Source organism: Erythrolamprus reginae, chromosome 1, assembly GCF_031021105.1.
Source record: "Erythrolamprus reginae isolate rEryReg1 chromosome 1, rEryReg1.hap1, whole genome shotgun sequence".
NCBI lineage: Eukaryota > Metazoa > Chordata > Lepidosauria > Squamata > Dipsadidae > Erythrolamprus > Erythrolamprus reginae.
This window is the reverse complement of record NC_091950.1, coordinates 364,037,114-364,054,955: the sequence shown is the minus strand read 5'-3', so window position 1 is coordinate 364,054,955 and position 17,842 is coordinate 364,037,114. Positions and strand designations below refer to the sequence as shown.

General features: G+C 40.0%; 1 protein-coding gene across 7 annotated transcripts in view; it reads right to left on the bottom strand.

The window, feature by feature from the left end:
- The window catches only part of LOC139157549 (spermatogenesis-associated protein 7 homolog), a 57,836-nt gene that overhangs the window by 25,622 nt on the left and 14,372 nt on the right, over nucleotides 1-17,842 (bottom strand). For 4 of the 7 annotated variants that reach the window (XM_070734418.1, XM_070734416.1, XM_070734417.1 and 1 more), the window contains exon 3: nucleotides 8,694-8,786. The exons of the other annotated variants lie outside the window; for them this stretch is intronic. In XM_070734418.1, the coding sequence (XP_070590519.1) occupies nucleotides 8,694-8,786 (93 nt within the window). The remainder of the gene's footprint in view (nucleotides 1-8,693; nucleotides 8,787-17,842) is intronic. 7 annotated transcript variants of the gene reach the window in all.

The following is a 17,842-nucleotide window of genomic DNA, read 5'->3' as shown; positions in this document are numbered from 1 at the left end:
AGGCCGCTTGAATAATAAGAATTTCCACAGTTCAGCAAATTTTACTCCACCAGAGTAATAATGGATATAGAATAGAGACAGTCCAGCTTTTAAGCAATATGCATATTCTGTATACTGGTAATACTAATTCAAAGCTATTGACATTAATATATTTTCATTCATTCCTTTAGTATGTTAAGAATTATTCTATCCTTTCTTTTCTATACTGTATGTCCATAATGGCTAGCAATAATAAGACAATTAAGTAAAAAAAAGTAAAAATAGTGGTTTTTCAATTCACCTAAAAATTAAAGCAGATTTGATCAAATATAAAAAAATTACATTTAAAATGTATAAACATGTTCATTCAGGAGACAACTACAAACTATAATCTTTAGTACCAATTTAGCTAGCAGTTGCAGAAATATGACTGAAGGTGAGCAGATGAAAGCCTTTGTGGCTCAAAGGGAATTCTTTCTTCTAATTAATTAATTAAAACAAGGTTATGTGCAGCCTCCCAGAAAGTGGGTCCTTGGGGTCCTCTCCAAAGCTGCTACCATAAATTAGTGATGGTGTCCATTTCCTGCTTTTGTACTACAGGACCATAGAGCAGGAGAGTGCCAGAAGAGATCGTCAACATTTTCCATATAATATTAGGATTTTCTTCTTTTAGTTTTGATGAGATCAAGGTTTTCTTCAGAAATAAATGGCCATCAGTGCATGCAGGGTTTAAACCCTTTTCTTTCTTTTATTCGACATGCCACGTAAATTCAAATTCCTTGTGTGTCCAATCACACTTGGCCAATAAAATTCTATCCTATCCTATCCTATTCTATTCTAAGTGTTCAAAGGAAACAGAGCTAAAATTGAATTATCAGTCTGGAATGATTTTTTTAAAAAAATAATAATCTTGCACTGCGCTAAAAAGAAGTCAAATTTTCTCCCCCTCATTTTTTCTCTTTGTACCTCAGGCTTTCTTTCCCCCTTCCTTTCTTCTTCCCTCAGTTTCCTATTTCTATTTTTCTTTCCGTTTTGTATACCAAATATATATACATACATATTTATAAATGATCTAGATCAGTGGTTCTCAACGTGGGGGTCGGTACCCCTTTGGGGGTCGAACAACCATTTCACAGGGGTCACCTAAGACCTTTAGAAAAGACAAATTTCCCATTGTGTTAGGAACTAAAACTTCTGTTCTGGTGCCTTGGAACATATTTTTACAATTGGGCCAATCAGGTGTTTACAGTGGGGCTGTCCCTCTGATCTTCCTGCCAATCAGCTTAAAGCTCTGTTGGGAGAATTGGCGCTAGACTTATGGTTGGGGGTCTTCCCAAGAAGAGTCCTCCACTCCTCCTCAAGCAACAAATTACCTTACTCCTCCAGACTTCAATTACTATGTTTAGAAAATCTACAGCTATGCCGCCTCCGAACTGATTTAACTGTTGTTCATAAAATCATACATCATAATGTACTCCCTGTTAGCGACTACTTCACCTTTAACAACAACAACACAAGAGAATGCAGTACATACAAACCAAATGTAAATCGCTCCAAACTAGACTGCAGAAAATATGATTTCAGCAATAGAGTGGTCAATGCCTGGAATTCACTACCGGACTCTGTTGTTGCTTCCCCCAATCCCAAAATCTTCAACCTTACATTATCTACAATAGACCTCTCCCCTTTTCTAAGAAGTCTGTAAGGGGCGTGTATAAGTGCACCTTTGTGCCTATCATTCCTGTCCTAATGTCTTTTTTATCTTTTCTATCTCTACTTTATACTTATATTATATTAAACATACTACAATACAATACTATATTTGTATGACAAAATAAACAAATAAAATAAAATAAAATAAATAAAGGTTCCTGGGGGAAGGGGGTGGAGAGCATTCTTTTCAAGAGGGTGACCTGATTATTTGCAAATGGCTTTCTTTTATTTGTAAGCTGCCAAGGTGTTGGATGGCCTTGAACCTTGATTACATAAATAAATAAGAATCGGGATTCTCCTGACAAGGCAAGGCTTTATTTTGATAGGAGAGGAAAAACAGAAATGCTGTCAAATACAGGTCATAGGATTCACAGCTTCCGATCTCGGCTGAAGTCAGATTATCTTCTTCTCTTGAACACTGCATCGTGATCATTTCTTCTGTCTTGCAATATAGGGCAGTTCATACAGATCAGGAGAAGAACATGTATACAGTGTTCCCTCGATTTTCGCGAGTTCGAACTTCGCGAAAAGTCTATACAGTGGAACCCCGACATACGAAATTAATTGGTTCCAGAAGGAACCTCGTATGTCGAAGAGCTCGTAGGTCGAAGCATTGTTTCCCATAGGAAACAATGGAAAAGTGATTAATGCGTGCAAGCCCGAGGGCTGAGGGGAAAAGACGTCGGCTGAGGGGTGCCCGGTGCTTCGGAGCCGGCATGGGGGGGCTTTCCATGCTGGCTCCGATCTTTTCAGATAGGCGCGCCGATTCTCCGCTCACTCCGGGTGAGCGGCGAATCGGCGCATCTGTTTAAAAAGATCGTAGCCGGCATGGAACATCCCCCCATGCCAGCTACGAGCTTTTCAGACAGGCGTGCCGATTCTCCGCTTTTAGCAGTGAGCGGAGAATCGGCGCGCCTGCCTGAAAAGCTCGTAGCTGGCATGGGGGGATGTTCCATGCCGGCTACGATCTTTTTAAACAGATGCGCCGATTCGCCGCTCACCCGGAGTGAGCGGAGAATCGGCGCGCCTGCCTGAAAAGCTCGTAGCTGGCATGGGGGGATGTTCCATGCCGGCTACGATCTTTTTAAACAGATGCGCCGATTCGCCGCTCACCCGGAGTGAGCGGAGAATCGGCGCGCCTGCCTGAAAAGCTCGTAGCTGGCATGGGGGGATGTTCCATGCCGGCTACGATCTTTTTAAACAGATGCGCCGATTCGCCGCTCACCCGGAGTGAGCGGAGAATCGGCGCGCCTGCCTGAAAAGCTCGTAGCTGGCATGGGGGGATGTTCCATGCCGGCTACGATCTTTTTAAACAGATGCGCCGATTCGCCGCTCACCCGGAGTGAGCGGAGAATCGGCGCGCCTGCCTGAAAAGCTCATAGCTGGCATGGGGGGATGTTCCATGCCGGCTACGATCTTTTTAAACAGATGCGCCGATTCGCCGCTCACCCGGAGTGAGCGGAGAATCGGCGCGCCTGCCTGAAAAGCTCGTAGCTGGCATGGGGGGATGTTCCATGCCGGCTACGATCTTTTTAAACAGATGCGCCGATTCGCCGCTCACCCGGAGTGAGCGGAGAATCGGCGCGCCTGCCTGAAAAGCTCATAGCTGGCATGGGGGGATGTTCCATGCCGGCTACGATCTTTTTAAACAGATGCGCCGATTCGCCGCTCACCCGGAGTGAGCGGAGAATCGGCGCGCCTGCCTGAAAAGCTCGTAGCTGGCATGGGGGGATGTTCCATGCCGGCTATGAGCTTTTCAGACAGGCGCGCCGATTCTCCGCTCACTGCTAAAAGCGGAGAATCGGCACGCCTGTCTGAAAAGATCGCCGCCGGTCCGGTGGGGTTTTGCAGCAACCTCCGAGCCCAGGTTGCTCGGAGGTTGCTGCAAAACCCCACCAGACCGGCGGCGATCTTTTCAGACAGGCGCGCTTTCTCGAAAGGGCGGAGAAAGCCCTCTCTCGCAGCCTCCTGGCTGGGAGCACTTTCGCTGCGAGAGAGGGCTTTCTCCGTCCCTTTCGGGAAAGCCCTCTCTCGCAGCGAAAGTGCTCCCAGCCAGGGAGAGCGTTCAGATCCCCCCACCCCCAGCAGAAAGCGTTCAGATCCCCCCACCCCCAGCAGAAGCCAAGGACTCACCAAGCGCTGGATACGAACGGAGAAGAGCCAGGCTGGTTTGCTTTGCAGAGCCGAATAAAGCGTCACGCCCCCCTGACGCTTTTGGCGGCAAAAGAGCCCAGCATCGCTTCGGAAGCCGCCAAAAGCGTCAGAGGGGCGTGACGCTTTATTCGGCTCTGCATCAGCTCGGAAGCAAAGCAGGCCAGGCCGGCTCTTCTCGGCTCGTATCCCGAATGGAAGCTCGTGAGTCGAGCAAAAATTTCTCTACTCTCCCAGCTCGTATCTCGAGTAGCTCGTAAGTAGAGCTGCTCGTATGTCGGGGTTCCACTGTACCACGGTTTTTCAAAAATATTAATTAAAAATACTTTGCGGGTTTTTTCCCTATACCACGGTTTTTCCCGCCCGATGACGTCATATGTCATTGCCAAACTTTCATCCGACTTTAATAAATATTTTTTTAATAAACTTTAATAAATAAGCATGGTGAGTAATGATCTAAATGGTTACTAAGGGAATGGGAAATTGCACTTTAGGGGTTTAAAGTGTTAAGGGAAGGATTGTGATACTGTTCATAGCCAAAAATAGTGTATTTACTTCCGCATCTCTACTTCGCGGAAATTTGACTTTCGCGGGCAGTCTCGGAACGCATCCCCCGTGAAAATCGAGGGAACACTGTAGTTTCTAAAATCATGATAAACACAACCAAGTTAGAAGAAAAATGTCTTCGCAATCCAAAGCATACCTATAGATAAGCAAATATATATTTTTCTGCATGATTGTAGTCCATGAAACAAACAGAACACCCATGGAGATAATATATTATTAATGTGCTGTTTCGTTCATACCCCTCAGAGATCTTCATAGGATTATCAAAAAGAAAGCATGTTTCTGTATGTTACCTTAAGCTTTTTCTTGTAGAGATTTTGCTTAGCGACCCACTTCACACATTTGAATACAATGTTAGATTTTCTAGTAGAATTCAGAAATGGATTGCACTGCTTGAAAATTAAGTTGGAAGCAATTTCATTAGTGGAGCGATGAAGAAATCAGTTTTGAAATCTCACTGGGTCAGGAAATAATCCCTAAATATTTTACCTCCTGGAATCTCTTATCTGGAATGACAAGTATGAGGACAGATACTGGGGTCCTTATCGTCTCTGGATTAGACTAGTGCGATAACGCAAGGATTTAGGACTGCCCTCAGATACCAACCCAAAAGCTTTATCTAGCACTGCAGCAGCCCAGGTTCACCAGGCCTGTCCTGATATACTGCTTCTGCAGGACCTGTAATAAATGGCACTGTGTTTCTGTTTCTGCTTGCTATCTTTTAAGCTCTATAACAGAGCTGTCAAACTCATGGCCCATGGCTCGGATGCGTCATGCACTGGCCACACCCATGGTTGGTTTAGTGAACAGGGGGGAAGAATTATGATACGACACATGACAATGCACGTTTGACACCCCTCCTCTATATCTTTGGTATCTGGCTATCTAAGAGACTATCTTTACCAGCTAGATTCTGTCTGGGAATATCTACTCGAGGTCCCTGTAGGTGCAATGGGATCACAAGCACTGTCTGGGTAAATCCTCTTCCTTTTAATTACTTTTATTGTTTTAAATGTGGGTTGTTGTTTTTTACTCGGTATGCCACAAGGAGGCAATATAAATTTAATAATAAATAAAATAAATAGAACAGTCTGCTCCCATCCATAACTAAGGGAAGTGTCCATTCTTTTGGCCTTTAGAGGGGGGAAAACATTTTTTATAGAATGCCTTGAGAATGACTACAGAGGCACAGGGAAATATAAAAACTTGACTGATCCATCCATCTACCCACCCATCCACCTATCATCTGTCTGTCTGTCTGTCTGTCTGTCTGTCTGTCTTTTTTACTCTGTATGCCATGTGCTAGAAGGAGGCGATATAAATTTAATAATAAAATAAATAGAACAGTCTGCTCCCACCCATAACTAAGGGAAGTGTCCTTTAAAAAGGATGTATGTGTGTTCAAGGCATGCCAGCATAATTCTGGCATGCCTTGAGCAATTTTAACCAAATTTGGTGCACAGATGACTTACTCTATGGAAAAAAATTCTGCAGGGGTAAGACAGTCCCAACACCCCTCGGGATGTTTGTGTCACTCAGAACCCAGGTCAACTCCACCACGCATGCGCACACACCTCCTGCCAGCCAGCAGACAGGATGGCATGAGCCCCCCAGGGCCTGTTTTGGTTGCAGGGAGGTGTACTAGGCCAAAAATGCTCCAGCCAGAAGTGATGAACGATAGATGGATGAATATCTTTTAATATTGGGGCTTTAATTATTGTATACTGTTTTATTGTTGTACGCTGCCCAGAGTCCGTAAGGAGATGGATGATTTATAAATCAAATAAGTTAAATTAAATTAAATTCAAATGGGGGGGGGGTGAGTGGTGAGTCCCTCCTGCAGCCCATTTTGGCTCACAGGAGGCTGCACGAAAGCTTACTAAGCCTAAAACAGGCCCCAGGGAATCATGTGCATATGCGCAGGAGATGGGGGGATTAGAATGCAAAAATACCTGGTCAGCACCAGGTCATCAGCTAGCAGACCAATAAAACTACGTATGTGTTCTATCGAGCTCTCTGGTAGAATCTTCCCAAAAATGCACAGATACAATTTCAGACACACACACGTTTGAAAATTCAAAACAATGTTCTTTATACCGAAAATGCAAATAAACAGAGCACTCTTTTTGTATAGCAAAGAGCACTTGTCTCCAAACAAACTGGTAATTTGTACAAATCCCTTAGCAGTTCTGTGATACTTAGCTTGCAGCTATGAGGCAATTCACAGTCCTTCTTCTTCCACAAAGTGAAACACACTTTGCTCTGGTTTAGTTTCAAAGCGGGGAAAAATCAGCACACCAAAGGTCAAAGTCAGCAAAGTAGGCACGAAACACAATGATCAGATAATCCTCCACAATGGCCAAACTCACAGGCTGCTATTTATAGCAGCTTCACTAATTACCACAGCCCCATCCAACCACATGTGGCCTCATTTTCTTTGATAATAATCTCTCAGTTGTTGTTGCCTATGCATCGCTCTCCACATGCGTGGCTGTATCATTAACTCTTGTTCTGAATCCAAGGATAATTGATCTCCTTCTGAGCTGTCTGCCACACTCTCCTCCTCCCTGTCACTCATGTCTTCTTGGTCAGAGGAGCCTTCATCATCAGATTCCACCGGGGGGGGGGCAAAACAGGCCTGCAGCATGTGGATGTCTCCCCCACATCCACAGTCTTTGGGGCAGGAGCTGGGCCAGAGCTAACCACAACATGTATGCATATATGTATGTAGCCTGCTTTTATTGTTTCTGTGCATAACTCAAGGTGGAGAACATACCCAGCACACCTTCTTCCTATTTTTCTCACAACAACCCTGTGAGTGGATTGTCTTAAAGAGAGTGACTGGCCCAAAGTCATCCAGCTGGCTTCCATGGCTAAGGAGGGATTTGAACTCACTGTCTCTTACTTTTTAGCTTGATGCCTTAACCACTAGTCCAAACTAGCTCTCTGTATCAATTGCACCATTAATTAGAATTTATTTTATATGTTATTAATACTTAATCTCTAGAGAAAACTACAATTGAGGCAGTAGATAAACTGCTTAAATAAATATAACAATGCCGAAACGCTGAAGGTTATAAAGTACTCTTGAATTAATTTCCCCATTTTCTTGTTGTCTTTTATTCTACTTCATGCAGATATACTGAGAGCAAGCTACTCAACATAGCAGAGAATGTAGCAAGTATGAATTACAAATTCAACTTTAAAATACTTTCTGGTAGTTCAGATCTGTTTCTACATTGATGAACCCACCTGGAGGGAACCTTGGTTCTTTTTCTTTCAGTCATCAGTTTCTTTGCTATGAATTAGGGAAGTTGTTGGCATGACAGCACTTTAAAAAAAAAAAAAGTAGTGGTCCAAAGTATAAAAAAAATGCATTTTAGCTTTCTGTATGGTTCTTCTTTAAGGAGAACTATTTGATTTGCTATTGCCAAGCTGAAGCATTAGAAAAGCTCCATATCCCTTCTAGTGCTTTAATAACATCCAGGACCATATAAATTCTGAGACTTATATTTTAAAAAAGCAAGAAAATCGCAAGTCCAAGATCTCAGACTAGCATTCTTATCTGGAAATGTGAAGAACAAAAATGTCAGAAGAATATTGGAAAAATATAAGGCTATCATGCTCCTTTTAATTACAACAGTTCATTTAGTGACTGTTCAAAATTATAATGGCATCAGGGATGGGTTCTACTTACCTTCATTACTGGTTCGCATCACATGTTTCCTAGCCGCTTTCATGGACTGGCGACCCGAGGACCAGTTTGGGGGTTGGCCAGCTGGCCATTGCTTCCAAGTTAGCGAATGGGGGCAAATTTCTGCCACCAGTACCAGTGAACTGGTCCAAACTGGCAGCAACCCACCACTGAATAGTACTGAAAAATGTGACTTATGACTGTTTTTCACACACTTACAACCGACCATTGTAATATCTCAGGGTCACATGATTACCTTCTGTAATTTTCTGACAAAGTCAATGCCAAAGTAAAAGTCACTTAACAACCATATTACTAAAGCAACAACTGCAATGGTTTACTTAGCAACTGTGGCAAGAGAGGTCGTAAAATGTGGCAAAATTCACTTAACAAATGTCCCACTTAAATTTTTTTTAGACAAAACTGACAATTATATAACATTTAGAAGTGATCTTTTAAAAAATAATATTAAGACATTTGCATTTGAGAAAGATGTACACTATGATGTACACTTTTAGTTCAACTGAATCCAAGCTTAACTATAATTGTCAGAAGACTGAGGAGAAAAGATATTTTATGTAGCAAATACCTTTGGCGGAGAGCAGTTTTCTGTAATGCACAGCCATGTGATCTTGAACAATGTACTGGCTTGAGAGCTTGCAGGAAGAACTTGGAGAAAATGCTGAGGAAATTTTTAAAAAATGGTTCTAGTTAATGGATTTAAGTATCTGACACATCGATTTCTGAGGAATTCTTACGCTTCTAGAGAAATGCATTTTCTGATTGTGATACCCGAAGCAAAGGAAGTGTATTTCAATGTGGCTTCTTCTTCTATTTGTACTACTTTATCGTGAAGTAATAAATAAATGAATAGAAATAAATAATGAATGAAATCTTTGTACGTATACTTATTAAATCTGCATTTCTTGTCATGCCACCTCTCAGATATAGCTCTTAAATAATATTATAGGTTTAATCTCCCAATGCAGTCTCCATTTGAAATGATTTAAAAGCTGATGATTTTTTAACACAGGACCTAAGAAGTAGGGGGGGGGGGGGGAATTATGGATGTCCATTTTTCTAGGAATACAAACTCCAAGCTAGATTTTTTTTATATTAGTCTCTCATTTCCTTCTCTCCTCCAAACTATTACTTTAGTTGGTATAAATGAATGCAAAACATTCAGGAATTTGGAATGACTGTTAATATTTCTGTTATTGCTTCCCAAATGTAACACTTGGTTAAATATTCATCTTATGCACTATCATCATTTGATTAAAAAGTATTCTGGTGGAAACAAAGTCTCAAAATGACTGAAAACAAGAGAAAAGAAAGCTGTACAACCTATTAAACAATGTAATGCCAGTTGAAGAAAAACAAGGTGGAAAGTGAAATACTGTATGTTGTTTTTCTTCCCACTTTATATGCATAGACAAGTTTGATTTTCAAATCTGTTCCAGCTGAGCTCCAAGATCAAAGTACAATAATATGAAGTCTCAGCATCTAATTCTGACCCTCTGAAAGTGGCCTCCATAGTTGTGATCATATTATAAGTAACTGTGTTCTCTTTGCTGATGATGTTAAACTATTAAACATCACCGACAATACTTCTGTTCTTCAAAAAAACCTAGACCATGTATCACAGTGGTCTGATAACTGGCAACTAAAATCTAATTAATAAACTTCAGATCTCAACCAATAAATGATCTGTCTTATACAGTGGCAAAAGAATCAGAACACAAAATACAAACTATATACAATACAATACAAGGACATAACCTTGTAGACAACCCTCACTCTGTCAAGGACCTTGAAGTACTCATATCTAATTATCTAAATGCCAAAGTCCACTGTTAACAACACTGACAAAAAGGCATTAAGAGTTGTTAACCTAATGTTGCATAGCTTCTTCTCCGGCAATATTAAACTGCTAACCAGAGCATCTACGGAGAGGGGCGGCATACAAATCTAATAAAATAAACAAATAAACAAATAAACAAATAAACAAATAAACAAATAAATAAATAAACAAATAAACAAATAAACAAATAAACAAATAAACAAATAAACAAATAAACAAATTAACAAATTAACAAATTAACAAATTAACAAATTAACAAATTAACAAATTAACAAATTAATAAATTAATAAATTAATAAATTAATAAATTAATAAATTAATAAATTAATAAATTAATAAATTAATAAATTAATAAATTAATAAATTAATAAATTAATAAATTAATAAATTAATAAATTAATAAATTAATAAATTAATAAAACATTTGCCAGACCAATCCTTGAATACAACTCACCCATCTGGAACCCACACTGCATATCAGACATTAATACAATTGAGAGAGTCCAGAAATATTTCAGAAGAGAGTTCTCCGCTCTCTGCTTGCAACAGAATACCTTATTCCACCAGACTTGAAATTTTGGGCTTAGAAAACCTAGAGCTACGTCACCTTCAATCTGATGTAAATGTAGTTCATAAAATCTTCTACCACAATGTCCTACCGGTCAAAGAATACTTCAGCTTCAATTGCAACAACAACACACAGACAAAATAGATTCAAACTCAATGTAAACCGCTCGAAACTGAACTGCAGAAAATACAACTTCAGCAACAGAGTGATCAATGCATGGTATGCACTATCTGACTCTATGGTTTCTTCCCCAAACCCCAAAAACTTTAACCTTAGACTATCTACAGTCAACTTCACCCTATTCCTAAGAGGTCTATTAGGGGCATGCATAAGCGCACCATTGTGCCTACCATCTCTGTCCTACTGTCCTGTTGTCTAAATTTACCTATACCTACTTTGCTTTTGTTTATGTTCATACCATAACTATTATCATGTACTGTATACATTTTGACAAACAAATAAATAAAATAAATAGTAGAACATAGAAGACCTTATTTTTGAAAGACAGACTAAAAAAGAAGCTAGACTGGAGTGAGTTTGCTTAATTGCATGTTGACAAGTCCTTCTGGGAGAATGTCCTTGGAACAGATGGTAAGTCACAGCAACTCAATGTTCACAGAAGGGGGGGAAATGATCCTTTTAAAGAAAAGAGCACCAGCCCTAGTGTGAACAACTGAGAAGGTTCCATAATGTTATGCTGCTGCTTTGTTATCTCCAGTACTATATGCATTAAATCTAGGCAGGGCACAATAAAATCAGAACATATCAAGGCATTCTGGAATTAAATTTCCTTTCAGTTAGAACAATAAATCAGTGGAACAACTTGCCTCCAGAAGTTGTGAGTGCTCCAACACTGGAAGTTCTAAAGAAGAGATTGGGCAGCCATTTGAAATAGTATAGGATTTCCTGCCTGAGCAGGGGGTTGGGCTAGAAGACCTCTAAGATCCCTTCTAACTCTGCTGTTCCATTCTGTTCTACTCCACTCCACTGTATTCTAAACATAAAGCCCAGTGTTAGAATGCTCTGTTGCAATCACAGGTCATAGGTCCTCCAGCAGAATAAACCAAATATACATCTAAAAGAACCCAAAAATGGTTTTAAATCATTCACTGGACTTTTCCGAAGCAGCCTACTATGAGGCCTGACCTGAATACAGAATATAGCGTATAGAATATCTGTAGAAACAGCTCACAATTAGTAGAAACTCACAATTGGGAGAAAGAACCTACCAAGCCTACGTCAACTGCTACAGTAACGGAAAAGGTTCCCCCACACATGCGTGTTAGTGATTTCTGGCACATTTCAGTTTCTAAGCTGAAGAGCCAAAGCTGTCCAAAGATGTTTCCGTGGTCATGTTGCCAGCATCACTAAATGCTGAAGGCGCACAGAGCACTGTCCTATCAAATTGGTCCCTATACAGTGGTACCTCATCTTACGAACGCCTCTTCTAACGAACTTTTCAAGATACGAACCTGGTGTTTAAGATTTTTTTGCCTCTTCTTCCGAACTATTTTTACCTTACGAACCCAAGCAGCTGCTGCTGGGATGAAGGGGTTTCTTTTTTCCCCTTTTTTGAAGAAAGAAAAGGGAGGGGCTGCTTGGAGTAGGAAAGATTTTGCAGAGAACAACGTGCTTGCAAAGGCACTGAAACGGTGTCTTTTGAAGAAAGAAAAGGGAGGGGCACCCCCCTTGCCTTTCTTCCTTCCCACTCACCCTTTAGCCTAGCCTTGCTTCTTCCACCCGCCCCCTTTAGCTGCTCCTCCCTGCCCTCTGTTCGCCTCCCTTCTAAAGTTTGGGATTTTCCTGAAGGATTTGCACGCATTATTTGCTTTTACATTGATTCCTATGGGAAACATTGTTTCATCTTACGAACTTTTCACCTTACGAACCTCCTCCTGGAACCAATTAAGTTCGTATGATGAGGTACCACTGTATTTCTACTTGCTCTATTTACATGCTTTCAAACCGCTAGGTTGGCAAAAGCTGGGACAAGTAACGGGAGCTCACTCCGTTACGTGGTGCTAGGGATTCGAACCACTGAACTGCCAACCTTCTGATCCAAGCCACTGAGTCACTGAGCCACTGCATCCCTAAAGTCAATTGCCACAGAGTGGGGCAAATTGCTGTTGAGAAGTATAAAAGTCATATTTAGAGCTACAGAAAGTCCTTGATTATTGTAAAGAGTATGTTACAAAACATTAGGTTGGAATATCAGTAATTATATCCATGCCATTTTTATTTGTTTAATTATTTGCAAGACTAAGCTTTCCAAAAGCTACACCTAAACTATTGAACATCTATTCAGGAAACAAAATTTGCACATTTCCTTTTGGATTTTTCCAGTGATGAAGTCAAACATATTAAGGAAGGCATTTTTTTTCCAGATATAATATAAATTGTATTGGATTTTTTTTAGCAACTGCAGCAATCTTTTTAGGTTAGATGCACACTTGGAATGTTTAGGCGTATTCAGAAAAGAATTCCTATGTGGGAAATTGAACATAAGAGGCACTTTTCAATATTAATAACATATTTATTTCAAATAAAATATGCATTGAAAAAATTATTTGTAACCTTCCCTTGAAAGCGCTTAACTCTGAAGCGAGTAATATTTTGCTTTCCCAAATCTACCCAATGCTTACACAGAATGCTAAGAATTTAGATAAGTGATTTAAATTATTTCAAATAAAGAGTCTAATTGTTATCAAGAATAACAATGAAATTGGTTCTCTCCCCCTCCTTTTACACTCTATAAAATACATCTGGTAAAATATTTCTCTGTTTACGTCTCAGCTTTGCTATGAGCAGAGCAATTTTCCACTGAGATTTGTTTTCCAACTGTGAAACAGAGGTTTCGTGACTGGTTTTCTGCAGGTAAATAACCTGATTTCAAACAAAAATTAGGTTATAAATCTGAAGTTGATCTTCCTCTTCCCTGATTTACATTGTTTATATCAGCTGAACACATGGATTTGCAGTTGAAAGCTAGAGATGTGATTGATTGGTAAATCCATTGCATCTTATGAGAGGCAATTTTAATTATCATGTTAATCTCTGTATTTTATTAATAGCAACAGAGAAGAATAAAGCAATCTTAATGAAAGTTTAATAAATGATAGGCACTCAGGGTCAAGCTGGCCTGTTTTGAAACTTAAAGGAAAAATATTAATCATATTATGAAGGCAGTTTCTATATTCACCCAGTGACACCAGGATTTTAAATGCGCAAAAGTTCTTGCAAGGTAAAATATACTATTAGACAATGCAGGATACCAGAAATACAGAGGTGGGTTCCTCCCAGTTTGGACCGGTTCACCCAAACTGGTAACAACCTGCTGGTGACATCACAGAGCCGGTTCAGTTGGTACTGGTCTGTGGACGCTGCCATCTTTTAAGAAAAAAATTGGGAGGGGATTTCGGGGGGGGTTCAGATTGTTTTTTTCTTCTGCACATATGCAGAAGCTGAGTTTCTGGCACTGCACATGTGCCAACAACTTATTTTGGAGCTTTTAAAAAAATGATTTGGAATTTTCGGCACTGCGCATGGTGCGCCCATGAGGCATGGGAAGAAACAAACTAACAGCGAGGTAAGGTAGAACTCATCCTGCAGAAATAGATGTCATATCTGGAATCCTGGAACTCTTGGATCCTCATGAAATCAAGTACAGTGGTACCTTGTCTTACAAACTTAATTGGTTCCAGGATGAGGTTCTTAAGGTGAAAAGTTTGTAAGATGAAACAATGTTTCCCATAGGAATCAATGGAAAAGCGATTAATGCATGCAAGCCCAAAATTCACTCCTTTTACCAGCCAAAGCGCCCGTTTTTGCGCTACTGGGATTCCCCTGAGGTTCCCCTCCATGGGAAACCCCACCTCTGGACTCCTGTGTTTTTGTGATGCTATCGCAAAAATGAGCGCTTTGCTGGCAACGGAAGTCCGGAGGTGGGGTTTTCCAGCGAAGGGAGCATCAGTGAAAACGCAGCATCACAAAAACACCGAAGTCCTCGAAACCCCACCTCTGGACCTCTGTGTTTTTGCGATGCTGCGATTTCACTGAGGCTCCCCTCACTGGGAAACCCCACCTCCGGACTTCCATTGCCAGCAAAGCACCCGTTTTTGCGCTGCTGGGATTCTCCTGCAGCATCACAAAAACACGGAAGTCCAGAGGTGGGGTTTCCCATGGAGGGGAGCCTCAGGGGAATCCCAGCAGCGCAAAAATGGGTGCTTCGCTGGCAACGGAAGTCCGGAAGTGAGACATCCCAGCGGTGGTAGTGGGTTTGTAAGGTGAAAATAATTTGTAAGAAGAGGCAAAAAAATCTTAAACCCCGGGTTTCTATCTCGAAAAGTTTATATGCCGAGGCGTTTGTAAGACGAGGTATCACTGTACTAGAATAACAGTTTTATAAGCTGTTATTAAATGATTTATGCAAGGACAGAAATCCAAGGTTTATCCCTGGCTCTAGATGGAAGGAAGCTTTGTCTAAATTATCTGGATGGATTTAGTTTTAGATTTGGTTTTTCTTGATGCAGACATTATTCAGCTATGGTGGCACAGTGGTTAGAATGCAGTACTGCAGGGTTAACTCACTGCTCATTCCAGGAGTTCGATCCTGACCACCTCCTGGTTGATTCAGCATTCCAAGATGGATAAAATGAGGACCCAAATTATTGGGGCAATATGCTGACTTTGTAAACTGCTTAGAGAGGGCTGCAGAAAACACTGGGAAGCCAGGGTTGGGCTACTGTCCGGATGGGGTTTTGCACAAATGGAGCTCCATCCCAGAGCACCCAATTTGCACTGCAAGATGTTGAAAGAAAATGCCGGGTGTCTTGCATAAGCCACGCCCACAGTGTGGTAGTAAAAATTTTGGTAGCTCTTCACTGTGGGAAGCACTATATAAATCTAAGTGCTATTGCTATTGCTAATTATATGGTAATGCTTGCCTGAAAGCCTCTGTCCAAAGTGCAATATCCCCAACTGAGAAATTTTCCCCATTCCCATTACTGATTTTGATTAAGAACACAGCTGAGCACACAGCAGGTTTTTCCAGTGCTCAACTGATTAAACAATGGGTAAAGGCCAAGAAGCTGAGATCTTTACCAGGCTACCCAAAGAGAGTCTGTATGTGGTCCATGAATTTCTATTGCTGACTCATATTGTTTTTTTAAAAAAATTCAGAACATTGCTGGAAACTAGTTGTATATTTGGAGTATAGTGCTGCTCTTATACATAATGTTAACCAAATTTTACTCTTTTTTATTGCACAGAAAGGTTTTCGAAGTGCTGTATCAATGTCTTAGGACAATAATGAGTTAATATTTGGTAGATAAAATTAACCCACACTCATCAACATGTAAATGAGCTCATTTTGTCCACCATGAATTTATTATTCCAGTTCATTGTTTAATAATGGATCTAATTTGCTCCTAAAATTTCAATGCATTGGCTATATTCAAGGGTACCTTTTTTACCCACTGCAAAAAAATGGTACCAGATAAAAATGATTTCATATACACTAACTTTGGAAAGCATCCAGAAATTGCAGTTGGCAAAAAATACATGTCAGAATGCTAACTGAGACCACCAGAATATATTGTATCGGTTTTGATTAGTGCTCTATTTTAGATCAACTCTGCCAAAGATGGAAACTTATTTATTTTGGCCATACATCTCCACCATGAGTTTCACTCAGTCTCTGTCTATTTTAAATGCAAGTCAAAATGTGTTCTCCGGAAGCAGTTTATATACTAATTTTATGTTAATCTCCAAAGTCATGTGAGTGGGGCAGTATAAAGTGTTCATGCATAAATGACACCATTAGGCAGAAGGCTTTTACATTTATAGATTCCTGTTAAAAGTTAGAATATCAACTACTCTGAAAACTATCAGAATATTAAGAGCAAAGAAAATAGATGATAATCTAATTCATGATTATCAGTCAATGTTCTGTATGCTGCAGTAGTTTCCAGGTTTCCAGAAATAAGTCTGTCTATGGTCATGATCCTGAAAACCTTGAAACTGAGAATTGCATTTTGTGATTTGAATGCACGTAATGCTTTATGTAGCCTTGAGATCCTTCTGTGCCTTCCTTATTTGTAATAAGAATTATTTGTTACTGAAATATACTTTAAAAAAAACCCTTTCGTTTTAAAATCAGCCACTACCACATCTTTAAAATCACCTTTAGGGAGAAAAGACAGTGATAAATTAGCAGGGGGGGGGGAAGTATCAATAGTTTTCTCAGCAAGAATATTTTCCTTATTCCAAACCCACTATGGCATTACAACTGCCATTTTATAATTACTAATTTACTCTGTATCTGCAGACTAAACTGAAATAGATTCCTTTGGCATATTACATTTTGAATAAATCATATCTAAAGTTATAAATTTCCTGTTGTAAATCTGAAAGCAGCAATACTCAAGCTTGATTGATGTAACACAAAAGGCAATAAAACATGCCTCTACCATTTGGCTGATGAGCCAAAATGTATGAGCTGAAATGTACTGGGTTGGCTATTTTGTCTGCTACCATGCTTGGAACTACAATTAAAACTGTTCTTCTCCCAAGTGCTCAGTTAAAGTTTTTGGATAAGGAGGTGGGATCCATGCAAAATTATCAGCCAGTTTAAGGTTGGTCGTATGCCTTAGCCTAGAGTTAATGGGAACATCATAAAATATCCACCTGTGCAAAGCACCAGCAGTGGTATTTAAATTTATTCCTAAATGGGCATAAAAATGATGCTGTTGAATGCAAAATGAAGATCCTGGGTGTGATTATGTTTTTGGTATCAAGATTACAACCTCTGCATTTAAAGTTGTCTAGTGAACAAGAAGGGAGTCAGAAACCCAATAGTAATTACATCAGTTTACACCATACAAAATATAATAACTGAATCAATAATCAGCATAAAAATGAGGAAGATTGAGAATTCTGTGAGCTATAATTCCAATAACTGGCTTCCTATCTGTCTCCGGTCACAATTGGTTATTAACTTTAAAGCTCAACACGGCCCAGGGCCAGAGTATTCTTGAGACTGTCTTCTACCAAATACTTTCCGGTAAGATCCCACAGTGTTGGTCTTCTTCGGGTCCCATCAGCTAGTAGTTTCATTTTATGTATGGTTTGTTTGGGATGCATGACTGTGTTTTTATAATAAGGGTTTTAAACTGTCCTTTTTTAACCATTAGATTTGTACTATGTATTGTTGTTGTAAGCTGCTCCGAGTCTCTGGAGAGGGGCGGCATACAAATCTAATAAATAAATAAAATAAATAAAATAAATAAAATAAATAAAATAAATAAAATAA